At 38.4% G+C, this 27,121-nt stretch overlaps 1 protein-coding gene across 28 annotated transcripts in view; it reads right to left on the minus strand.

Moving 5' to 3' along the window:
- The window catches only part of ANK3 (ankyrin 3), a 624,902-nt gene that overhangs the window by 32,078 nt on the left and 565,703 nt on the right, over positions 1-27,121 (minus strand). For 14 of the 28 annotated variants that reach the window (XM_070488170.1, XM_070488208.1, XM_070488195.1 and 11 more), the window contains 9 exons: positions 21,688-21,899; positions 20,671-20,878; positions 19,528-19,624; positions 18,663-18,891; positions 17,900-18,025; positions 17,011-17,133; positions 15,401-15,482; positions 3,436-11,265; positions 2,736-2,810 (listed from right to left, as the gene is read on the minus strand). In XM_070488170.1, coding sequence (XP_070344271.1) covers positions 2,736-2,810; positions 3,436-11,265; positions 15,401-15,482; positions 17,011-17,133; positions 17,900-18,025; positions 18,663-18,891; positions 19,528-19,624; positions 20,671-20,878; positions 21,688-21,899 — 8,982 coding nt within the window. The remainder of the gene's footprint in view (positions 1-2,735; positions 2,811-3,435; positions 11,266-15,400; positions 15,483-17,010; positions 17,134-17,899; positions 18,026-18,662; positions 18,892-19,527; positions 19,625-20,670; positions 20,879-21,687; positions 21,900-27,121) is intronic. The other 14 variants (XM_070488238.1, XM_070488233.1, XM_070488226.1 and 11 more) reach the window with 2 other exon arrangements.

The raw sequence follows: 27,121 nt of genomic DNA on the forward strand, positions 1-27,121 counted from the left end.
TTTTTTGTACAATTAAAAATATTTATCAGGTGTGTATTACTGTAAATGATTATAAAAAGTAAGAAATAGGAAAAAATTTTCCCATGGAAAAGCAATTGGTCAAGATTCTCTCCAGCTTAAGAAATATTTCCAGCAAGCTCAAAAAAGTCCATATCCTTTGACCAAGTGATTTCACTTGTGGAAATCTATCGTGAGGATACACAGGGTTGTACACAATGATTTACAAACATGAATGTTCACTGTAGGCTTGTACTGCTGAAAAATTGAAAAGACTCCATGTGTTGAACAAAAGGAAAGCAGTTAATTAATGTAATGCACTGGCTTGCAAACTGCTTTGATCAGGCCTACAGTTAGAAATACATCGTAGATCATGGTGTTTATATAAATGAAACCAGATCTTCACGGAGCAAAATTTAGCCTTAATACATGTAATACACAGGCATTTTCTTTTCCATTCTATTCCATTTAAAAACAAACACAAAGCATGGATTGGTTTCCTGACTCACTAGTGCACTGTGACCACAGTCAGAAAATCACCACTGTAGAGGATGTCTATTAGATGTGATTGATCCATTAAAACCAACATCAGAGAATGGTAAATTTTGTATAAACTATGTAATTACAAATAAAAAAGCAGAAAATTACATTGTGTATATAACATTTTAAAAGCTTTATATCAAAAAACCAAAGTACATGAAGATGTTAACAGTGGTTCTGAGGGTCAGATTTAAATTTTGTTCTACATGCTAATTTTCCTAATAATCTTCACTGAGCATTTGTAATACAAATTAGAAAAGTTCATTTTTAAATTTTTTAGAGTTCTTTATCTCTTTGTGTTTTAAGAGACTACTCCTTACTGCCCAACAAACCGTCATAACCAACCTCTATCCTTTGTCTGGAGACTCAATGGGGAGCAAAGATACACTGTCACTAATAATTTTAGTTTTATGACTTTGTCTTGCTATTCTTTTTTTTCTTTTTAGGAAGATTAGCCCAGAGCTAACATCTACTGCCAGTCCCCTCCTCTTTTTGCTGAGGAAGATTGGCCCTGAGCCAACATCAGTGCCCGTCTTCCTCTACTTTATATATGGGATGCCCGCCACAGCATGGCCCGATAGGCAGTGCATAAATCTGCACCCAGGATCCGAACCAGCGAACTCTGGGCTGCCAAAGTGGAGCACGCAAACTTAACCGCTGCACCACTGGGCCGGCCCCTGTCTGGCTATTTTTATGTCACATCTTCTTCAAAAATTTACTCTGATAAAGTAAGGACTGGATTTGCTTCAGGAAAATAATCTAATACTTATGGGCATGTAATACCACAAAATCAATATTTGCTCCAGTATATTTTCAGATTACCAGGTCCAATGTTAAAATATTACTATTAATTTTATGTTAGCAAATATTTATACATAAGGAATTGCTATTAACTCTCAACAACCTGCAAAGGATTACTCAGACCACCTGTCTTTTCAGAGCTCCACTAGGCTTCTGGTCATCAGCAGTATGCCTGAGAGCAGGTACTGGGTGGAAGGAGAGAGAGGGTTGAACATGTGGGGGAGACTTAGGGCATTCAGAGGAAGAAAATGCAGATGACCTGTTGGCCATTATCTAGTTTCATATTCTCCCTTTTAATAGCATAGATCATTGTTTCTCTGAGTACAGAAGGTATGTCACTGATGGTATGCAAGATGACTTTCAATGTGACAATAATTAACATTTATTTTTTTTAACTATTATGTTTTTTGGCTGTGCATTAGATAAAATACATTCAACCTATAAAAGAAAATTTCTCTGATTCATGGAAGGTAGGATTTCAGGGGCCAAGTTAACATCAAAACCACAAAGCAGAATTGTCCAATTGACACAGAACCTTATCTTCATCTTTAATGAAGCTAAATCAAGCCAAATATTCCTTTTCTACACACTGATCATAAAGTTTGATTCATTTCACAGAACTCAACTACTTTCGTAAATTGAATAGATTTATTTATGTGTATCCTATTTTTAAAAATTTTAATTCAAAATTTAAACTTACTGTCACCCTTTGTTTTCCTGTTACATAGTGAAAATGATGTTGTTATGATGTATCTTGTTATATAGTTAGTGAAATGATCTATCTTGTTAGATAGATAGTGAAAATGATCCTTGTTTTCTATTATCAAAGTGATAAAGATTTCCTTTTAAATAAATCTTTAAGCATAAAAGTGACTTCACTTAAAGAAAAGTATCAGGTAAATAAATATACAGATAATATGTGTATATCAAAAATTGTGACAATGACTCATGAATGATCAAAATGTGTGAAACTTAGGCATGGATTAATTGAACTGTTGCCTAAGAGAGGTGTTCTAAGGGCATAAACCATATTTAAAATAGTGGATTATTTAAAAATCATAGGCCTTAGCCATGTTTTCCTTTATGCCACAAAACAAATTTGCTATTAGGTAAAAATCCTATGTTATTAGAAATGGCATTGTGAAGAAAATGTTTCAATTTAAGGTGAAATTAAGATTTAAATTCCTATTCTTTAGTGTATATGCATCGAAAAAGCTTTGAAAAACACAGTATCCAAGGTTTTATCAGTAATTATCTCTAGGTAGATAGAATTATGGGTAATAGAAACAAATAATGAGTAAAAAAACATTTCTGTTTCTCTGGTGATGAACCGCTTGGGAGTAAGACAGAGAAATTAAGAAAGTGTATTTGTTTCACTCAGGAGTGTACACACTTACCTGTCCAACTAAGTCCCAGGTGATCGGCTACTATTGCCATCCTGATATCTGTCCGTTCACATGGACTCTGTGGACCTACGATTTACAATTTCTTAATTAAAATAATCATCAAGAAAGAGACGATACTGGAAAATTGCTTTTAGCAGTACTCAGATTTTACAGAGAGACTAATGCTAACACTGTACACTTAAATGTGTCCTAATCACCTACATGAACACTGCTCTTTTCACACGGCTCACTTGATTTCACCTGCATCAGGCCAGATGTCAGACTACACGGATGCTCAATGTAATGGAACTGAACATGCTGACGAGCTCGCTACTTTACAACAGTTACAGGGTTGTTGTGTTGGTCAAACACCATGATGGGATTTCAACATCTGTGCTTTTACTTTGACAGAATCATATCCATTAGCACATTCAAAGAAAGAAAAGTTGCTCATCTTGAATGACACCAATATCTTCAGCATGCTTCCTTAGCTATCTACAGTGTAGTTTGGTTAAAAGGAAGAAAGAAGAGTATATAGACAGCACATACAGATGACAATGACAGAATGAGAAACTACGGTTAAGTCACTCCACAGGCAATCACAACGGTTCATGCACTAGGGTCTACGAGTTGGAAAGTGTTTACAAACTATGCTCGTTCTCCAAGATGTGAGCAAAGAGTGCTCGAGAAACCTGACTGCCTTCATTCTCACCAGTCCTCCTACTGCTCCTTTTCTCACTGCCGGCCTTTTCACTCTTTGATTTTAAAGGTGCTGCCTCTGTTTTCTTATCTCTAGCAGACTTCGTTGTAATTGAAGGCTGGCCACCCCGGGAAGTCTCGGACAACGACGTGTTTCTTGAGGTACTGTCTTCCTCATCGGACACCTCGGACTGCATCTTTCTGTCTTCTTCAGAGAGGCGGTCCACAAGCTTTAAGGTCTCACCACTAATTCCCTTAAAATATTCAATGGAATGTTTACATACTTCCTTAAGCTGACTTTTCCTAACTTTAACTGTGGTGGTGGTGGTGGTGGTGGTAGTGGTGGTGGTGGTGGTGGTGGTAGTGGTGGTAGTGGTGGTGGTAACACAGGTGGATCTTACCTTTACTGGCAACTTGGATGGAAGTTGTTTGGCCTTGCCTTTCTCTGGCTGCCCTTGCTTTTGTGTGGCACATGCTTTTCTAACTGAAGCTATGTTATCCCTGTGTGTGTTTTTTACTGGAATTCTGGACTTTATATCTACACATGAAGAAGCAGCCAGCGTTTTGGTTTTCTCAGATTGACTAACCTGCTTCATTTTACTCACTTTAATGTTTGGCATGTGATTTGGTGGGAAGATATCTTTGGGTGAAGTGGCCTTTATGGGGAGTTTGGATTTTCGCCTAGTCCCTATTGATTCCTTTGTCTTTTGCTGCTCTCCAAGAACTTTCTGCTTATCTCTTACACAGTGTCCTTGCAGTACCCCTGCCTTTTTTCCTGATGAGCTTTTCACTGGATTAGCTTTCTCTGTGGTACAAGTGGGTGCAGAATGTTCTGTCAGAACTACATTATTTGTAATGTTATCTGTCTGTATAGTGGAAGAATCCAAATTGTTGTTGTTATTAAAGTTATCTTTTTGAAAATCATGTTTTTCTTGGGGCCTAATGCCCATGTGACTATTGGCTGTATTTGAAATCATTGTTATAGTTTCATTCTCTAATCCCTGACAATTGGTCATCACAGCTTCTATCTTATCTGTTACTTCTCCAGGGCCTTCTTTCTTCATGGTCATGGTAGATGCAGAGATTCCCATTTTTATAGGCGTACGCAACTTGGGGTCAACTTTAGAGGTGTTAGTGGCTGCTGCTGCTTTCTCCAGGGAGCCACTACTGGATGTGCCTTCCTGACACTCTCCGCTGGTCGGGATGCTGGGGTTAGGTTCGACTGTAGGTGCCTCTACATTTCTCTCTAGATTGGTTTCTACAGTGGTGTCCCCTGACTGTGGCTGTGGTGTGGCAGTGACCATACTTTTATCCCCTTCCCCCTGGTCCCCTGACTTCCCTTCAGAAGTATGCTCACCAATCTGGAAAAATTGGAGCCTCTCTTCAACAAAATCCCTCTTGCTCATGTCAATTGCACCACTGCGAGTCATCTCAAACATTTTTCCTTCATGAAATGGGAAGGGGTTAGGCTCACTAGTTGGGGTACTTTCATCAGTTGGCGTTCTGGCTGGCGTTGTATCAGGGGTTGTTGCTGGAGAGCGGTCTTCCACAGCCAGACCAAATGGCTTAGTTTCATCTTCCCGTGATTTACTGTCAAAAACTTCATCATCCCCTCGGTTATTAGACCAAGGGTCAAAATCTAGACCTTTGGTAGCTACTGTTTTAAAAGGAGTGGCAAATTCTTCATCTACTTTGTAACTGAAATAAGTATCAGGAAACACTGATCTGTCAGGATGTCTGCCTTCTAGTGTGAAAAACTGAGCCCCTGACTTCTGATCAGTCTTATCAGGAGTCTTTTCAGATGAAGAACTTTTAGAAGGTGGCTTATCTTCATCTGGTCCCACCCTTCCCTCCTCCTCGATAACTTCAAGTTTACTTTGGCTAAAGGAGCGATCAGCTGGCTTCAGAATGCCCTCCGTGTTCCAGATATCTTTCTTAATTTCCATGGTTTGACTTGGGAATTTGGAATCACTCTCTGTCAAGCCGTCATCTTCATCCTGCAGGTCGTAGCCATCCAGGGAGTCAATCTCTGTGGCATCTGTATCATGAGAAAACTCTGCCGTGGTGGCAATGGAACACTCTGTGATGGACTGGTCATTGTTCCCATTCTGGACCGTTTCATTCTGAGGCGAATCAAGGACAAGGCCAAATTCATTATCTTTTCCAGATCCATTAGTTTCCAGTTCTTTCTGGTTGGAAGGCTTTTCAGCAGAAGCTTTGGATTTTGTCATTCCTTTCTGTTCATCATCCACTTCCTTTAACTTGAAGGTATATTTTTTAACTGGGACAGGTTGATAAATAGATTCGTCATCGCTCGAATCACTGATGTCTGCCCCAGGAGGGACTGGCGAAGGTGGCTGCACTCTGATGACCGGTTCAGCCAGCTGGTACTTGTCATGTTCGTCTTGCAGATTGACTTCAATCATGTCCACCTCTCTTTCAGGGAGATAATGATGTTTCTTATCTGACTCCATCTGGTCTGCATCCAGCGGTGGAGGAGGGGGAAATTCAATATAGGCAACTCTGTTACTTTTAGGTCTTTGGGTAGAGTCTTTGCTCATGTTGTTAGGCATTTCCCGATCGACTGTCGTTTCCTCCACTGTAGTCTGCTTTAAGGAGGCTGACTTGGCTGGCTCCTCCTCCTCAGATTCCTCAGAAACCTCCGGAATTGGGCTGGGTTTGCCTGGTATATAAGCTATGAGCGAGTCTGGTGTCTTAGACGTAAATTCATAACTCACTTCCTCTGAACTGGGTGTTTCAGGGGTTAAAGGGCTTTTCCCAGAGCTGTCTAGAAAGGATACTTGCTCTAGAGTATCATCTTCTGGACTACCCTGGGGAGAAGGAGGCTGCTTTTGCTGTCTAGTTGTATAAAAGGTCCCCCTGGTCTCTTGTACTGTCTTACATTCCTGACTTATGATTTTTTTTACACTTCCTTGTTGTATCTCCTTTTCATATTGCTTCCCAACCTGTACAAAACTGACATAAACAGGTAAAGTTTTTATCTCTTTCCCTCCCTCTGTCTGGGCTAGTGGTGCAACTTTTTCCAATCCATCAATGGGACTGTGGTCGAATACATCACTAGAGGGAGATTCCTTTCCTGGGCTAAAGTCTAAAGAATCAGGAGATTTGGTGGGAGAGGTTTCGGTTTCATCGAGAGGCGGGCATAAGCCTATATAACTCTGATGTTTGGAAACTTTGCTGATTTCTGAATAGGTAACTTTTTCATCTTCTATAGAGTTAAAGTGCTGTGTCTCAACTGTCTCTTTACTCATCCTTGACTGGGGTAACTTTTGTGATAGTTCATGTTTTGGGAATGTCGACTGCTCACAAAAACCATCGGGAATATCAGAAGACAGCATTCTTCTTTCCTCCGCAACTCTGACTGGGATGTGCGACACCGCTGCGCTCTCGCTTCTCCTGGAAGGTTGATCGACAGATCCACCTGGATGTTCCCCTTCTTTAACAACATATTCCCTATATAAGACTTTTTTGGAGGGAGATTTTACAGTCATTTCCTTAATTTCTGAGAGAGAGCCATTTGTTAACAATTTGTGTTCTCTCTCAGTCACAGACATAAATTCATTCCTTTCATCAACAATTTTACTTTCAGAGTGACCAATGTGATTCTCTCTTACATCATGAACAAGTACATGCGAAAGTTTTTCTTTCTGAGACTTATTGTTAGTGGCTCCAGAACTTTCCCATGTTCTAAAGACCTTTTTGTCCCATGGTCCCTTAGTTGCTAAATCTGTTACGTGACATGTCAAGTCTTTAGCCTGTTGCTCAGAAAAATAGTCAGGCATTGCTCTACTACTTGACCTTTCAGTTCTCTCTTTACTCCCATCATCAGAACCAGAATCATTTACAACAATTTCGTTGCTTTGGGCATGCTCATCTTTAGCTCTTAATACCATAAAATCTTTTTGCACAGAGACACCTTCATCTGAGAGGTCTATGGCCTTCTGCTGTTTTTCTCTAGCGAAAACTTGGTAGACAGGAAGCTTGCTCTCCTGGATTTTTTTAACTGGGATTCTGGATTGGCCGTCTGGCTTTTTGTCTTCTTGAGACATGTCCTTACTTTTTGCCTGTGTGCCTTGTTCAAATTTTAATCTAATGGAACTGAGTTTGGATTGTTTGAGCTGAAACCCAGACTGGGGCCCGTCTGGTGCTTTGCTCTGTGAAATACTTCCTTTGTCTTCCTCTGTGGACTTGCTCTCCTCAGTCTGTTGGGAAAGAACCCTCTTCTCCGGGCTGCTGGGCACACTGGATACTTTCCTCTCTTCGGCTTGGGGGAAGCCTTGTCCGTCACGGCCAGGCTGCCTTGCCTTAACCCACTCATCATTGGATGCCAACAGTTCTGTTAGCAGTACTTTCTCAGGGCTGCTACTGGTAGAGCTTTGAGAAGAATATTCTTTGCCATTTCTAGGGCGAGGCTTTTTCTCTGGGGACTGCAGTTCATCATTTAGCTTTTCAGTTTTGTCACGAAAAAACTGTGACACTTCAGTCAGTTTTTCTTCAGCTTCCTTCACAGTCCTGTCCACCCTATCTTCATATATCAACTTCTCTCTACCTCTGTCTAATCTGTCCTCAGTAAAGCGCATCCACATGGCATGTTTTGGACTACTAACATCGCCAGAATAGTGCAACACTGTCACTTTATCAAAATGCTCATCTTTAGACACTTTACCTACACCATTTTCAGACACATCTTTATAGATTTTGGAGAGAATTTCTTTTTTGGGGGCAGTGACTACTTTTTCTCTGGACCGCTTATCAGACCCCTGTAACTCTGAGCTAGGGGGTCCTGTATGGTCTGTAACCGATTCCTCGGTATCAGAATGAGACACATCTAGCTTTTCTGACAGAAGCATTTTCTCAGCAAACCTGTAAGACTCCCCTCTTAGTTCTGACAACTCATCGTCATGGTATTCTATGGAGTGTTGACTCAAAAGCTTCAATGTTTTATAAGAGTCATCAGATATGAGTTGAGCAGAACTAGGGCGACTATCTTCTTCTTGGGACACAGGAGTGTTTACTCTGGAAGACTCCAGATAAGAAGGCAGTGACTCTTCAGCAGTAAGTTCTTCTTCTTCTTGCTGACCCTGTTCCTCTGAACAAGGAAAACCATCGTGTTTTTCTGGCAGAAACTCTTTTAGGTTAATATCTCCCCGGGATAAGTCTTTCTGATATACATACATTTCCTTTTCTGGATGCTTTTTGGTTTCTCTAATAATGACTTCAGTGGGTTCAGCTTGGTTACCTTTTTCGATGTGGACTTCTATTATACGCTCCAGTTTGGGTTTCATTTGGTTGTCCTTCTCTGCATGCTGGGCTGAGGTTTCAGCAGCAGACTTGAGAACCTCTGGAGACACTGCCGACTTATGTTCAAACAGACCTGCCAGTTCTTTGGAAGGGTCCCGCCCGGACTGAAAGGCCTTCATGATGTCATGGACTGACATGGTTTCTTCAATCCTTTCAGACGCACCTTCACCGCCTGGTGGAGAATGATAAACCATTCTGGTGGTCGTGGTTATGTGAGTCTCTTCTTTAACACGCATGCCTTTGCTCAAAACTCGATTGTGGTCATCTTCTTCACTACTGGCTTTCATTTGAAATGCTTTAACTTTTTCTTTAATACTAGAAGTGGTGGGCTTTGGTTCCAATTCCATAAATGTAGGGGAAGGTTTGGGTGACACAGGCTCCTCTGGTTGGGATTGGGGAGCATCTCCAGCCGAAGGCTCATAGCTCCTGATAACATGAACCACTTCAGTTCTTGTTTCTGTAATGACAGGAGGGATGGGGACTTCATGAAAAAGTGGTTTAGGACCAGTGCTTTCAGCACTTTGTGGGGCCGAAGGTGTTTTTTCACTTCTTGTTTCAAAGCCACTGTCAGACAAGGGACTTTTATCTTGGTCATGTTGAGAAAAGTCATCTGGAGACTCTAAAATGGTATCTGTTCCAAAAAAGGAATCGGCCATTTTACATAACTCCTTCTCAGAGGTGGAAGGCCTCATGGAGGCTGGCGGCATTTTGAGTTTGTGTTCCTGCAAAGCAATTGCTGGTTTTAAAATTCTTTTCTGTTTCTCTTCACCATCCTTCTTTGCATCCTCAAACTTGTACTTTAAGTTTGTCAATGAACTACTCCCAATATCATTTGTTAGGTAATCAATAACTTTGGTCAAATTATAATCCTTTTCAGAGGCGGCTTTTGCTTTTACTTGCACTCTCTCTGGCAGAGACGGAGAAAGGCTCGCAGCAGCATATTGTCTTGCTTCTCTTATTTCTTCTGAACTAAATTCTATCCAGTCGTCTTCAGGAGAGTGTCCATTGTCACTCTTTGGTGATTTGGGTGGTCCTTTATTATCTACACACACGTCTTTTTTAAGAATTTCACTAACTTTCACTAAGTCTTCCTTTACTTTCTCAACAATTTTGAAAGGTTCTTCATCGTCAATTCTCCCTTCTTTTGGGAGCTCAGGTTGGAATGGTTTCTCCTCAGGCACATCTGTTTGTAGTATTGCAGTCATCCGCATTAGGTCCTCTTTCATTTCAGCCACGTCTTTTAATATCTCCTGACTGGAAGATAAAGAAGATGGTGTAGACAGCTTAAGGGCAGAAGGTGCAAGGAACAAAGACGACTTAACTGGAGATGAAGTTCGATTGAAATGGGGCTGAGGACGTGTCTCCGTAGTCAGTGTTTTTATGGGTGACAGCAAGGCTGCTGCTGATTTTGTAAGTGAATTAGAGTCTGGAAGTTTCTTTAATGCTGGTTCTGGCAAAACATTGACCACAGAGTATACTGGCACTGTTATTATTGATGAAGTTACAGATGAGGTAGTTGCAGATATTGACGACCCAAGGGATGTATAGAGTGCACTTGCGGAAGGAGTTCTTAGAGACTGAAAAGCCGACGGTGCTGAAGAAACATATGACCTGAGTGGGGAAAATGGCATTGCTGTCGTGGTAGAAAACACTTTTTCAACTGTGTCAGTGGCTGCATTAACCACAGAGCTCACAGAGTTTGTAGCTGTAGAAATTTTTTCCTGTAACGTGGCAGTGGCTTTGCATCCATTAATTAAAGTTGAAGATGATGGATATTTCAGAGGGGAAATAGAACCGTTGACTAATGCTACCTCTGCATGTCCAGGCATCTGTTTCACAGGTGATGAGAGAGAAGAGGCCATCGTAACTTTAGCCGATGAAATGACATCAACTGCTGATTTAGCTGGAGACACTACTGACTTTAAAGGCGAAGATATTAGCGGTGCTGCTGATGTAATAATTGACTTAAATGGCAAACTTGAGGAATACATATTAATGTTTGATTTGGGGGAGGCAGGGGGTGTCATGGTAATCGATGACCTCTCCAAAAGAGACCCTGCTGTAGTCACTGGAGAGGTTCGAGAGGAAAACGTGGAGTTGGATGCCAGCCCTTTTAAAGGCGAGGCCTCTGTGACTGTGGGAGCTCTAACCAGGGTACCAGAGGAAACTTGGACATTGTATGGAGATTGTGACACCACTGTTTTTATTGGCGAAGAAATTGTCCGAAAGGATCTAATTGGAGATGCCACGTCACTAATGGATTTAACTGAAGATGTAGTTGATGCGCCTAATGTGGATTTGATTGGAGAAGGAGTCGAAACAGACCATATTGATTTTAACGGAGAAGCTGATGGCGTATTAGAGGAAGAACTTGATAAGGAAGTGAAGCCTGACTTGGCTGGCCCGGGCACCGTAATCGGAGCTGTTGTCCAGGACTGGTATGGTCTTGCAGAAAAGAATGGCTTGTATGAGTAAGTGGTAGGGAGGGATCTTGTTGCTCCTGCACTCCGTTCAACTGTTTCTTAAATTTTAAAATGAAATCAAACACAAAAATCAACAAAAATGGTTGAGAAACAGAGAGACCAGAGAAAAAAATTGGTCAGTAAACTTTGAAATATTACAAAAGCAAGTACAATTGTTTGCATGATTTAGAATGGAAGAGGCAAAAGGAACAATTAAGTAAAAGAGGAAAAAAAAGTTCTAAGTAAGACATAGACATAACTAATCCAAAGTTAAAAAAAAAAACTAAATAAATAAAAAACAGAGCAATGTGAAATGAAAGACAGAAAAAGCACGTCGCAACCAAATAAGCCAACAATGAAAAATAGAAAACATGAGGAAAGAATTAATGATGAGAAAAATAACCACAATGGAAAACTGTTCCCTTACTTCCTATTGACTTTCTTATGTGCTGGTTTTGAAATATCAGTAGCCATTCTGTTTTGCCTGTATAGGTACATGTTTATTTTGTGCAACCATATAACTCTCATTTTAGTAATTTCTAATGTTCTCTCTCCTCGAACCTTTTGGTGACACAGATTGCACCTACTCATAACCATATCAGTGTGTGTAGCTAAACATTAAATATCTAAAACTCTTTTTTAGAAAGCCACTCAAGCCTATTTCATGCAGAATCCAAAATAACTTTTAAGTGACAGGCAACTGATGTGCAAACTGTGAAGCCACTGGGTTTTAAATCTGTATCTTCCATGCACAATTCGGTTATGCTTCACACCCATAAAAAGCCAATAAGAGCAAGAAATTTTCTGAGTCAGAATTTAAAAAAAAAAAAACAAAGAAAAGGAATGTTTGCATTGATCTTTTCCATGCAGTATATTCCTTTTGATGAGGAAAAAAGAAAATGTAATATGAAATGATTTAAAAATGCATATGAACACACACACAAAAGGGAAAAAAACAGAAAATATGGTTCATGGTTACCATAAGCAAGCAAAGCAACTGAAAACATTTTATCATGCGCAATATATCATGGCAAACAAGCCAATGAAGTAATACAGTTTTTATGCCATATTGTGCACAATATATAAACTTTAAAAATACTTTCACAATAGCATTTAGAAAGAAGAGTACACTTTTCCCATCAAATGTGAAGTCTTGGTACCTTTTGAGATTTTAGGAAAATATTTAATTCTGCGTATTAAAAATACATCTGCAACTAAACATATCCATGTCTGTAGCTGTCTTTATTATGGATAAAAGCACATAGTTCATCTCAGGTATTTTTTTCATAATCTATTATACTTTTAATTCTCAAAAGGTATTATGGGGAAGATCTAAAAAGCACAATCATAGTTTTAACACCTCATATTTAAATATCTACAGTGGGATACAGTATATATCTGTATTTAGATTTATCAATGGCAAAGGTACCAATTCTGGTGCCTTCCCAGAATATTCATGGGCCTCATGGCTGCTCCAGTGTCTGGTAGGTAGACCTACCACTAGGAAAGATGGATTTAATACCAGCATTCTTCTCGCAATGGGACAAGAAACACACAAATGAGGTAAGCACACTCGCTGGGGAGAGCAAACACACACTTAGTCCTCTCTACTTCTACAACTCGAACAAACCAATCAAGCTGTTCACAGAGGTTTGGAATGCCTGGCAAGGGTTAATGTTCTATATCAAAGTTGAGTACAGTCTCGCTCCCAGAAAGCACTGGTTCAGAATAATAGTGAAACGCGAAGAGGAAATGAGAATCTGCTTCATCTTTTATGCTCCTCTTCATGCTGTGCTGGTGCCATTGCTACAATCCAGTCCTTGGATTAGCAGCTACTCCCACAAGGGTGAAGATTTTCATTCCTAGTGTACATTTAAATTCAAACATTCAGAACATATCCTTTTCTAGGCTTACATATTATTCTAAAGAAAAGTGGAAGAACTTAGGAAAAACTCACCCATTCATTACCCCTCCTAGCCATAATTCTCAGTATTATATTGCTTAATTCTTTTGGAAACACCACACTGCAAATGGAAGGTTTGGGGATTCCTTCAATTCAGTGATTTGGGCTCAGTCCAACATCTCAAGAGAATTTATTTTTATAACTACCAGAAACTGGCAAAGCATCTCTCCTTTACCACTGAAGGCTGGCTCCATCAAGCAAAGAAGTCTTCTGAACCATGTCTATGGTTTTATACTTCACATGAAGCAGCCAATTTACTGATCAGTTACACATTTTATGCTTTAATGACGCATATTTTGTGATGCCCTTTATAACAAAGGGAATTTCTGGATCTCAGTTCAGGTACTGAATTACACCAAAATCTTTTTTTCAGGGTGGTGGTGGAGTGGTAGAGGGGTTTGGAAAGGGCAGGGTAGTGAGGGAAAAGTTGTATTCACTTGGAGTTCTAACACTAATTCACTGGCCATGATATTTCCTTAATTTTCCTTCATGCCTTCTTAGTCCTTTCTTTTCCTCTGTTCACCACCGTTACTCTCCCTTTTATAAAACAGAGAAAAGTACCCTCTTCCTTCTATCAAAAGTCAAGGAGGACAAGCTATATATACCATAACTGAAGCAAACCAAAAAGTAGCAACACTTTCGTAAGTGGGAGGAATTCAGTTGACTTAGCACACACCTGACCTTGTTGTAAGGTTTGAGGGATGCATATGTCCCTCAAACACATGCCTTAGGGACTAGAATTAGATGGGAGCTTGCCTGCCCAAAAGTGCCTTTGACCTAAAGTAGCTGGTCCATGGAGTCTATCCAAAGGTTAAGGATGTTGCTTGGGAGTCCCAACCAGCTACCCTATGAGAGCCTTAGCCCTGGGGCAAAACAGTATTCTAAAGAAAACTTCTATCAGAAGATTTAGTTGTATTGAAAAACCATCTAGTTATATGCAGACATACCCTCCCTGCTTTGTAGCATACTGGGAGTTAATTTCAGCTCTTATTGTTTTGGAAGGATTCAGACATTTATGTTAGAGGAAAAAACTGAGATCTGGAAGAAGATTCCTGGGTGTGGTAGGCTTTCATTTCTCTTATGCTCCTCATTTTATGTCTGAATATAAAAGCTTCCCTAGTAGTCAAGAAGCAAGACTCCAGGAGCTTATGCTAAGATCATCTGAGCTAAGTAGTGGAGCAGTGTCTGGCTGCACATTTAATATGCTATGTTGGCTGACAGAAACAGGAATTCAGGAAAGGTGGGAAAAACCAAAGTTGTGGTTCTTACTGGTAAATTTCCAATCCTCCCTGAACTCAAGTAACTGTGAGTAATGGGAAACAGCTAGAAATGATTCACTAATTTGAAAATAATTTTTGTATAAATCCTCTGACAGTTAAAGTGGCACCACTCTGCATCAATCAAAGACAATGCTGCTGTCAGTACTCTTAGTTCCTGCTGGTGGAGGGGCTTATCTTGAGGGCTGTAGTGATCACCAGAGATAATAAGAGGGAGGAGAGGGAGGAGCAAGGGAGACACACAGAGAAAATGAATGAATATGACTGAATAAATCTATACCTGGATACTTGCAAGCCAGTTAACAGCAAACCAAAACAATCATTGAGAGGAGAAAAGGGTTTAGCCAGTCTAGTGAAGACCAGCCTTAGAACTGATATTTAAGAAAAGCCAAGGGGAGTGGGCAGAGGGAGGGAGAGACAGAGGGAAGGAAGAAATAATAAGTCAGTAAACCAGTGCTACCTCAAGAAGGTAGGAAAATATACTTCTTGCAAAAGTGGAAGAAAAAGAATCAGGACTAAGATATAATGACCTAGCTATATTAAAAAAATGAGATGACAACCAAAGTTACTTTATCATCCTTTCTGCCATCCCAAATATATAAAAGTAAATATTTTCTCTTTTGAGCACAGATTTAAAGTAACATTGATACACTATTTTCTCCTAGAAGAGTTAACAAAGTGAAATCAAATTTTTTAAAGTAAAAGATGTTTCTAATTTAAAAATAGTTAATGGCTTTTTAAAAAACTGTTTTGAAGCTATGATCTAAGGGTGTTTGTACCTCATATCTTCAACTATATACAATATATTACTTAGATTTCATGATAAAGTTTTCTTGCAGGCAATTTTTCTTTTGCCATTGGGCTTTCAAATGACCCCCCAAATTCAATTGCATAGAAAAAATGTCTCTTCTTATAAAAGTCCACATAGATTAGTAAATGTGTTAGAAAACTCACTCATTCCAGGCTCAGTCAAGTAGCTGTAGCGCTTACGTAAAGCTAAAGACGCAAAGCTCTGTCGTCTATCTGTTTTCTCGGTCTGAAAAAGAAAAAAACCGAAGACTGTCTCTAACTTCCTTGTGACATTTTCACAGTTTCGAAACATTTTGTAGGATGACATGTTGATATCTTATCTTTATTTTTCTTCTTATGGAATTTCCTCATGAAAATGTTAATTTTCTACTGAGATTCTACAATCCCAGCCAATGTCTCAACAAATAACCATCATTTAGCAAATGTAAGAGCACCAACATAGCAGACTACAGGGAACTACAAATAAAAGACAAGCGTTACAGAGACTTCTGCTGCTGAGCAGTACATTTTCCCAAATTCATTCATATTGAAAGCACATATATCACAAAGTACACTCACCCTATGTGAGTACATTCAAGGAAAAAAGGCACACAAAGTTTATTATTCTGATTAGCACTGTTGTTTCTGTATGTTAATAGGCATAAAGTGTAGATGAGGAGATTAAAAATAGGTGAATGGTTTTATTAGAAATAATGTTACTGAGTCTTAAAGCTGCTGATTCTGTTATTACTGAGGTGTGAGTTTAGAACATCCAATTATCAGATAGCTTGGAAAAATATTAAGAGATAATTTATAAGGAAAAATTCATTCAAAATTTAACTGAACAACTATAGCGTTAAAAAAATGGCCAAGATAAATTTCTTTAAATAGAATATCAGATATTTATTAATAGCCATTCAGCATATCTTTTATATTATATAAAACAAGTTGATTTGTACAATAAAATTTCATATGTTACTCATGATCTTGATTTAAAAGTTTCACAGTGGATACTAGGTGAAAATATGCACAATGTATATTTATACATGCCAATCTATCACATTTAAAAATGTTTATAAAGAAGTTTGGTTCCTTTTTAAATCATTAGCTGGATTATAATTTTACTGAATGTACTGAAGTACTCTTACGTGGAGGAAGAGTGAACCATTTTTTAAGAAAAATATACGCTCTTTTACCTCATTTGAACTAATACCTGCAAAAATATGTTTCCCACACTTTAGCCCTCCGAAACTTCTTTTACACAAATTCAATTTCTATTCTATCTCTGACAGAATAAAAGCAGAAGTGTTCATATTACCTCTTCATCTTGATCTGACTCTGTCTCCTTTTGGTTCCAAGATGCATTGCAGAGACAAGGAATATTATAATGGACAGCAGGGAAAAGAGTATCAGGATATGAAAAGGACTGAGTAGGGAGCACAAAATGCAAGCTGATTTAGAAAGCAAAGCAAATCAAAAGACGCCAACAAAAAATATCAAGAACTGTACATCCATGGCAAATTAATGTGACGTTATTTGAAAGCATAAAAATCTATGAACTACCAGCAGAACCAATAAACAAGACTCCATCATACAAACCATAAGAATTTGACACCACAGTAACAAGACTTTAGTCAATCTACACAAAGAGACTAATAAAACTTGAGTTTCAAGAGCTTTAATCATGTTACAAAGCATTCCTTAATTGCATACCAAGGGCCCACTTCTTCAAGACCAGGGGGAGAAAGTTAAAATAAACCAGTAATAAAAGATACCTTTTTATGTGCTGGCAGAGTGATATTTAAGTTGCAAACAGCTGTTTGAGGCAGTCCTTTTGTTGTCTTTGGTTCTTTCAGAAAAGACAGACGACCACAGGGCTCTTGGCTAGTGTCTCTAATCTAGAAGAATTTAGGTAGTTGACAGTTACAGAAAGAGACTTTTCTGAGGATTCCTGTCTGTACAAGAGTTAAGCATGTTTGTTTTATGGAGCCCTTCAAGAGGCAGAAAAAGCAAAGGGAAAAGATGATAACAATTACATGTCAACCAAGGTGGTCACATTTAAACTAGGCAAGATTTAGGATGCCCAACTCCTAGTGTAAACACAGGATTGTTGTATCTGCTTGTCTTATCCTGAAAATCTATTGTATAGTCTGGGTTATATGCATTTTCTTCCTGTCTAATCATTTATTTTTCTCAAAGTCTCAGGTTTAACAACAATAATAACGGCAAATAATAATAACAATAAAACAACTGTCCTATGTCCTTTTGTTCTCTGAGGAGGAAGATGGTCTCTCCAGAATGTCCCTGGGCTCCACCAGAAATGAAGATGAAACTTGAATACTGAATTTGGATTTTACCCATTATTTGATTACTGAGCATTAACCAGATTTTATTATTCTAGACTGTTTGGTTTTATCAACATTTGCTTAACATAAATGACTATTTAGCTGTCTAAAAGGTAAAGACCCTTTTTACTAACTACAAAGCCTTCCTGGCTAGAAAGTACACTCGGGAAGAACTAGGACAAAATCTGACCTTGTTCCTACGAATTCAAGGTTGGTGGGATATTTCAAACTGAATAAATTGTTAGAATCTTTTCTTTTTATTAAGAGCATTTTTTTTTTTTCTTTTAAATTCACAGAGTCTCTGTTGAAGATGATTTACCTTGATGGAAAATGGCAGTCTATTTTCTTTGAAAGCATAAAAGTTAAAAACAAGTTGCTGTCCTCCTTTGGTAAGTGGGGCCAGATTTCCATAACAATCAACATAAATAGGTTTTCCTTCTAGAACCTTTTAGAGTGAAAGAAATACATAATTTAATGTTAATTTAAGTTGAAAGAATTTTGAGATTTTAAGTCACATAACAATAAAAGACTGACATATTTCTGTGTCATATTTGTCTCCTTAATATGAAATTACTCCTATGGTGCTGTTTCCCACAAAAATAACTCTATTGTCCCACAATTCAATAATTGTGATTGGAAACTATATCATGGACATGTACAAGACAGAATTATATATTTATTTCTATTCTAGCAACTTGAAACATGTTTGAGAAACTGCCTGACATCAATCACTTATTCATATAGACTTTGAAAGGTTTTTTTGACCCTTAGATACTTATCTGATCACTAGATTTGAAAAAGGAAAATCATGGTAATGCAAATAGACAGTGACCATGAAAATAAGATAACTCAAGTAGCCACAGGAAAATGGAGACCATGACTTAGATTCATCAGTACTACATTTTAATCAACTAAGATAACCTCAAAGACACTTAATTTGAGAATGAATCTATATCAAATTTTTTAAACAAAAACTAAAATCAATAATGTAGTTGATATTTATAGTGACTGCTATTATGGCCTTAAAATAAAACCCGATTTCTGGGGAATGTAATTGAATGAACTTGTTGTGAACAAGGTACCTCAATATCTTTGCTTCTTGCAACTTCCTCAAAATTCTCCTGCTGCTCTAAAGTTTTGTCCACTTTGTCATCTGTCATGCAGAAGCACCGCAGGGAGGACTCTACAGGATCATTCATTTTGGCAAAAACAACAAACTTGGCCATATATGGAACACATATTAATTCTCTGTACAGTTGTGTAGCTAACCCCACAGTTTCTAAAACTTGATGGCAGTCTGCAAGCCAAAATCTGAGAAAAACAAAATAAAACAAAACAAAAACAAAACAGAAGGTATGAAAATGAGGTGATTTAAAAGACAAATCTTAAAAAAATTCACCACTAAAAAAATGAGACTATATAAGGGAGCTAACCCAAAACATTAACTTATTCATTTAAACAAAAAGCAAAGGTGTTTACTCTCTATCAAACACAAAAACCCTACATTTATTATTTCTTATAATTTTGCTAGGAAAATGCTAAGGATTTTTTTCTCTCTTTTCTTTCCCGTAAAATTCTTGGTCCCCTCTTACACATACCCATGATAAGCCTTCGTTTCTACTGCTGCTTAAGAGTTTAATCTATTACTTTACCATTGGAAGGAGCAAGAATTGTATGGAAGAAAACAGGAGAGAAGGGAAAGTCCTATTGGTTTTTATGAATTGCTAAGAACTTCTACTAGAGGAAGCTAGTCTAGCATCTATAGCTTCCTGTAAGAACTGGATAAAATGACTTATTCCACTGAATTTTAAATTTCTGAGTTAGGCCCAACTTCACCATCAAAATTTAAAAAAAGAACCACATTGATATTAAACACAACAATTTTTACTTTCCAAAAGGAAATAAAACTAATTCCTTAGTGCTTTTTAGAGTCCTTCATTTCCATACCTGGCTGAAACATTGGTTGTAAAAGAGACACAATCCTTTATAAATGTCAAAGGAGTAGTTCCTGTGATATCTTCCCACTGAGCAGGCGAGGTTCCCCCTGAGATAACAAGAACAGATATGTTGACTTTATTATAGGAGATGTTCCTTTTAAAATTTCATCACCATCCTGTTCTTCCTGAATAGCTAGCAACTTGCAAAACTCCAACAGTTTCAATTAATAACATGTACTAACAGTAGTTTTCCTCTCTACTCTCCTTTTATACTTTTACTAGCTTATAGTGATCTCCTGGTAAGATATATAACTATATATATAATTAGATTTATTTTAAAATTGCTTTTCTGTTTGGGTACTAATGAGTGCTTAAACTTGGGGCAACCACAATTTATAAACATATATTATAAGTGCAAAGATTTGCTGTTTCAGATAGACAATATAATTCTTGTATTTTTTTATTTTTTAAAAAAGAAAGAACTATCAAGAAAGTTAAGAAGCAGCTCATTTTGTACTGCTTGAATTGTTTAATTTTCCAGGGTAAAAGGGAGAATTAGCCATTAAAATTGCTCTTCAAGAAAACCCCCAACCTGTCTTAATCTTAGACTTTCAGTTAAAAATCATATTAGGTTAATCAAAGGATGAGTTAAACTCTGTATTCCAGGTGCTTATTCTCCTAGGCTCTGCATATTTAGTGTGTTGGATCATACTTTGAGTAGAGTAGGTGAGAAGAATCATGTACTCTGCTCTTCCCTCCTCCTGGTACTCTGTGGGAGCTCCATTTTCCCAAAGTCCAGCTAATTTTCTGCAGTCTAAAGGGTGTTGCTAGGCCCACCACCTCTGTCTTGGTCACTGAGAGATTACCTAGATGTTCCAGTAGATTTAATAAAAACCTCAATAAAAGGATGCTATTATTAATACTAAACTTAATAGCAGGAAAAATGATATCACTGAATTTTAAATGAGTCATGATATCAGCATCTTAAAGAAATAATTACAGGGATAATACAGACGAGATAATGGACAAATGAAATTTTTTTTTCACCTACTCTTATAATGTTGGCATGGATGTTTCAAGGGCTTTATATCTTTGTACAGAATCATTGCAAATGCTAGCATTAATAGCAAGTATAGCAACAACTTAACCAAACCTGTAATGCTACAGAGAAGGCGCAGATTGGGTGTGGTATCCCCTTTGTACCCGTTGGATACACCTTCTCCTGAGGGTGGGGGCACCGGAATGGTCATTGTGATAGGTTTATGGAATTTCCTTCTTCTTGGTTCCACAGTGACAATTGGGCTAAATGTTGCTTTGTTTCCAAGGATCTTTTTCACAATTTCATCTGGAACAGGCTGGGCCTAGAGACAGAGAAAGAATCTTAAACGAAGTGGACATTTTTCTCTCATCGGAAAATTGATTTTTTAAGTGAGGAGGAATAAACAAAAAACAGATAACCAATTGTTTACTGATAGCCTGCTCAAGACTTAGAGCACTAAGCTCTAAAAAACCCAACTCTTTGGGCATGAAAGGTCAGCCTCACAAAAAGAACATGAACTTTCAGTTAAACTCTTAGTCAGTGTATTGATTAACAACACAAATTATTTCAGGTTATTTTCCTTAGTAAGAAAAAAAGTACTGGTTAAGGTCTAACTGAAATGAATAAATGCAAGAAAGAACATTCTTGCCAAGATTTTCAGTCAAATTTCCAAACTAAAACAAGTTCCAACTGGTTTGGGTAAAATCCAGCATTTATGAGTTATTTAAATCCAACCAAAATTTGAAAGCTTGCAGATTTCACTATTACTGCTTTTATGATGTGGCATATTCTAAACCAAATCAAATATGGTTTGTTTCCTTAATGGTATATTTGTTGTTTGCTGCTTTTGTTGCTCCATATACCAATAACCTATGGTTAAAAGAAACATCTTTCATCAGAAACCAAGTGATACTTTGAAACAGAAGAACCCTAAAATATGTACCTTATTTAACAAGCCACTACGCTTTTTACTTAATGCTTTTCATTTGAAATAGGTTAATGATTCCCAGAATGGCCTAATGCTTTGATTAGCAATATCATTAGGATGAGTTATGACAACTGTTTCCAGAGCAGAACATTCTCACATGCTCTCTATGTGTACCAAGGAGAACAACTTTTTGTGAACATTACCTGGAGGCCCACTCGAATCCTTTTGGTTAAAGCACCCTCTGGGAAAGAAGCCTGGACAAGGGGCACAGTGGTGCTGCTTAGAATTCCACCTTCAGGACCAATCTGGTTGCTCTCCTGCTTAATCCGCGAAACCACCGCAAAATACTGGGGGAAATCCTTAGTGATAATCCTGCAGATACGCTTCTTCCCCAACTCTTCTGGGCTGTCAAGTTCTGAAAAGACAAATGAATGAAAAAGCTTTGAGAATAAGCTTGTCTACGTAATACTTTGAGACAAACTGTTGTGTCATTTTGATCGTTAAAATTATTTATATTCAGTAGTCTAAACAGAGTTTTTATGATAAAAACTACAATGACCTTATTATAAAGTTATTCATCTATGGTATTTATAGAAAAATATTTCTACTAAAGAGGAACAAACATCTTCAAAACTGGCACTTTAGCACATATGGACAAATTTCTACTCTTCAAGAAGGGATACCTCATTCTGTGCTTATTTATCATAATCTGCCCTCAAACTGCCAAAAGTAGGAATGTGTCAGAAAAGAGTAGGGCCTCACAAGAAAGTGAATAAGGACGTAGGTATGTCTGAAAGGCTCTATAACTTTATTTGAAAACCACTTTAAAATATTTTTAAGTTACCCAAATGATTAGTATCATCACCACCAATTTCCATCTGCCAACCGATGGCCCTTACACATCAAACTCAACCTATCTACAAATGGACACACCTTCTTCCTTTCTGTCCACCTCCAAACCTACTTCTTCCCTTGTAGTCCCAACTTTGGTAAAGGGTTTCCAGTTTGCCCAGGCCTCCAGTCTAACAGCTTTGATTCGCTTTCCTTTGTACTTCACCTCTAAAGGTCAAAGTCCCATTGATTCAACTTTGGAAATGGCTTCCTTTCCTGCCACCCCCTTATTCAGGCCATTATGCTTTGCGTGGATCACTGAGACTACCTCCTAACCATCTCCCCGCCACTAGCCTCCCCTTGTGCCACTCCATCTGCTGTAGTGCAGCCAGATGGGTCTTCTTTCAAAAGCCAGATTTTATGCAGAATTCTGGTAGGTTTAATCGAAATAAATGATTTTACAAATCATATGAAATAATAAATATTTGAGACTAACCGAGAATAGTTTGGAAGAGTAGATTTGTGAGGGAGAATTTATCTTACAAGATTTTAAAACTGACCTAGAAGTATCATAATAAAACAGTTATATAGAGAGACATATAAGAATATAAGAAATATGTATAATAATAGACAAACAGGTCAGGAGGACAAGAATAGAGAATCAAGAAATAGATTCAAATTTATATATGTATACGCATACATATATAATATACACACATATATATCTAAATCCATATATATCTACTTTTATATATGTATTATATATATAGATCAGTATATTTAAATCAAAGGCATATATTTGCACTTCAAATCAGTAGGGTAAAGATGATTTATATAAAAGATGGTGTTGATATAAGTGAAAATCTATTTGGAAGAACAAAGCTAAATCACTGCATTTTATCAAATAGAAATAGAAATTCCAGCTGGACAAGAGACTTTACTTAAAAAAATTATTACCAAAAAAAAAAAAAAATAATCGAGAATATGGCTTTGCCTTGGTTAGGAGAAATGTTCCTACTCAAAACTAAAAACCTAGAATCTGAAAAGGCAGTTCTGAGTATATAAAAATGTAAAGCTGGGCTGGCCCCATGGCCAAGTGGTTAAAGTTCTGTACGCTCCACTTCAGTGGCCCAGGTTCGGGTTCGGATCCCAGGTGTGGACCTACTCCACTCATCGGCCGTGCTGTGGAGGCATCCCACATACAAAGTAGAGGAAGACTGGCACAAATGTTAGCTCAGGGCTAATCTTCCTTAAGGGAAAAAAGAGGAAGACTGGCAAAGGATGTTAGTTCAGGGTGAGTCTTCCCCACCAAAAATAAATAAATAAAAAATAAATTCTTGGGGCTCGCCCAGTGGCGCAGCGGTTAAGTGTGCACACTCCGCTTCGGTGGCCCAGGGTTTGCTGGTTCGGATGCTGGGTGCAGACATGGCACCGCTTGGCAAGCCATGCTGTGGTAGGTGTCCCACATATAAAGTAGAGGAAGATGGGCATGGATATGGGCTCAGGGTCAGTCTTCCTCAGCAAAAAGAGGAGGATTGGCACAGATGTTAGCTCAGGAGTAATCTTCCTCAATAAATAAATAAATAAATAAATTCTTATAAAAAATATAAAGCTTTCTATGACAAAAATAGTAAACCTGAAAGACAAAACGTAGACTGGGAAAGATAATAGCCATGCATGACAACGGATTAATATGCTCAATACCCATGGCAGCTACAAGTTCATAAGATGACAGACAAGCCAACAGAAAATGGCAAAATGTTATATAAACAAGAGTCACAATTCACAGAGGCTGAAAAACAGTCAATAAACATATACTAAAATGTTCAAACTTAATAATTTAAATGGAAATACCAATTAAAACAAGATATGATCTCTCTCCACACCTCTTAGTAACATTAAAGACTGATAACATCTGTCCAGAGAAAATTTTGGAAAAACAAGTGCTTTCATTCTTGCAGGTGGGGTGTGAATAGCAGTAATCTTTTGACAATGTAATTGGGCATCATCTATTCAAAATTAAAATGCACCTATCCTTGTCCCAGCAGTCCCGTTTTCTGACATCTTTCTTACAAGTATATGCAAAGCAGCATTGCCTGTAATGACTAAAGCTTGACAGAGCCTACACGCCCATCACAAGGGAAGGATTAGATAAGTCAAGTTTCATCCACTCTAGAGACTTCTGCAGCTAGTAAATAGGGTGATGCAAATTCATTCATTTACCAAGTAAATACTGAGGACCCCACTATGTGCAGGCTCTAGTCTAGTCACTGGGGATGCAGTAAAGAGTAAACTAAGTCACTGCTCACATGGAGATTACATTCTAATGGCGGGGGCACACACCACTAAACAAATATGAAGAAAAAAATAAGTTGATGGGAGGAAATAGAATGTGACAAGGGGAGGGGGGATGGGGAGGAGAGGTTCTTATTTAAACAGGATGATCAGGAAACACCTCTCTGAGGAGGTGAGATTAGAGGAGAGATCTGAGGGAAAGTGGGAGCCAGGCAGGTGGCAACTGACCAGTATAAAGTGTATAAAGCGAGGAAAGAAGCAAGATGCAGAGCAATATGCATAGTATGATCCTTTTTAGGGGAAAAATATAATCTGCACATTTGTGTACGTTTATAAGAGAAATCTGTAGAAGAAACTTAGTACTGGTTACTTCAGAGGGATGGGAAATGGAGCTGGAGCTGAGGAGGTGAGAAGAGGGTGGGGAATAAGGCAGTATTGCCTTTGGGTTTATATACCTCGAGTGGTTTTGGTACAAAATAAAGAGAAAATTCCCACACTTCAGGGAGGGGTGTTGGTTTTCTTTTTGCTACTCACATAAGCATCTCTTCATACCTCTGATACATACGGTACATCCCATAACTATGAACATGCCTGCCTCCTCTATTAGATACGCAGGGCTGAGATCACGGCTTATTCCGAACAGAAATTTGTAGAATGCTAAAATGGATGGTTAGGCAATTGGATCAATGACGTCTTCTTATTTTACAGATTAGCCACTGAACTCTGAGATGGGAGCGCCAAATTCATTGCCAACTAGGAGAGAAATAGGGTTCAACCCAGATGAAAGATGGAACTGGAACTTTGGTCCTTTTTGGTTCCTAACCATATCTCCTTCCCCTCTGCTCTGTCCAAACCTAAATGCTGAGTCCCCAGAGAAGGAAAATGAAAGAAAACAAAGATAAAGACTGAAAAAAGAAGGCTAGTATAGAAAAACAGGAAGGAATCAAAGAGTTTGCTTAGGGAAATAGTCTGGAGAAGTTTTCACCTATTCAGCAATTGAGAGAAAATAAAAGTTTATTTTATTAAACATTAAATATAAGCAGATATATTTCCCTTCCCATGATTTGGCTTATTTATTTATTTGTTTTTGCTGAGGAACATTCACCCTGAGCTAACGTTTGTTGCCAGTCTTTCTCTTTTATTTTTGTACGTGAGCTGCCGCCACAGCGTGGCCACTGACAGATGAGCTGTAGGTCTGCGTCTGGGAACCAACCCCGGTTGCCGAAGTGGAGTGCATCGAACTTAACCACTAAGCCACCAGGGCTGGCCCAACTTGGCTCATTTTAAAAAGGCTGAATTCCTAGAATTCATAACTCATGCTGCAACTGAGAAAGTTCTGCTCATTTGTTTAAATTGCTGTGCATCACGTCATCATCAGTTAAGCAAATATTTTTTTACTTCAGCCTCAAACTTGTGATTATGTTCTCCTTTAGAAACGGCTCCGGCCTCCATATAGTGGAAGCAATTTAAGAAGACTCTGCCATGAAATTACATCCTTCAAACAAGACAGATTTCCTAACTTTACATGTAATGAGCCGGGTATCCTATGAGTGTGAAGTTTACTCAAGATCAGTCTGGACCTACCAGAGGGAGTGAGGCATCTTTCAGGGGACTTGTAACATGCACTTCTTAGGTGTTTGTGTGTCTGTGTGTGTGTGTTGTGGGTACGTGCACATCCATTTGTGAGGAGTTAAGGTAGAGACAGCTGTATCACCCCAGGAAACTGTAATAGCAACAGACTGAGAAGAACTGCCCCTTTGTGCAGCACAGGCAGCCTGGCCGCACATAGGCTATATCAGCTTTGATAAAGCAGTAAAGCCACTCCAAACAGAAAATGAGCGTGTACATCGCAGAAGCTGCGGATGAGTGGTAAATGGAGAAGATCAGGTTTCTAAGCCCACATTCAACTTCTGATATCTTTTAGGATTTGCCAGTGGTTCAGGGATCCTCTGTGTTGTACCCACTCTATTTTAAAGCTTTTAGCAATTCTTCTGTCACTTAAAACTTGCATAGTTATTGACTTTCAGTGTTTATTTTAACAGGTATTTTAAACATAAGCCTCAATCCAAAGGAAGAAGTAATGTGGGAATTTTAGGCATTAGAGTTCTCATGCACCAGTCTTTTTTGTTTTTTGATGAGGCAGAGTGGCCCTGAGCGAACATCTGTTGCCAATCTTCCTCTTTTTGCTTGAGGAAGATTGTCCCTGAGCTAACATCTGTGCCAATATTCCTATTTTGTATGTGGGACGCCACCACAGCATGGCTTGATGAGCAGTGTGTCGGTCCACGCCTGGGATCCAAACCCACGAACCTTGGGCTGCCGAAGCAGAGTGTGCGAACTTAACCACTATGCCACCGGGCCAGCCCCCCATGCACCATTCTTTAAATAGAATAATATACATACACATTGCTTTTTTGAATTACTCAGATTCCCAGGCCTCTGCATGCAGAAATGGAGAAGAGAGATCTCCCCTTAACCAGGTTATTATTTATGTGTACTTAAAATATTTTT

This window comes from Equus asinus, chromosome 2 (genome assembly GCF_041296235.1).
Source record: "Equus asinus isolate D_3611 breed Donkey chromosome 2, EquAss-T2T_v2, whole genome shotgun sequence".
NCBI lineage: Eukaryota > Metazoa > Chordata > Mammalia > Perissodactyla > Equidae > Equus > Equus asinus.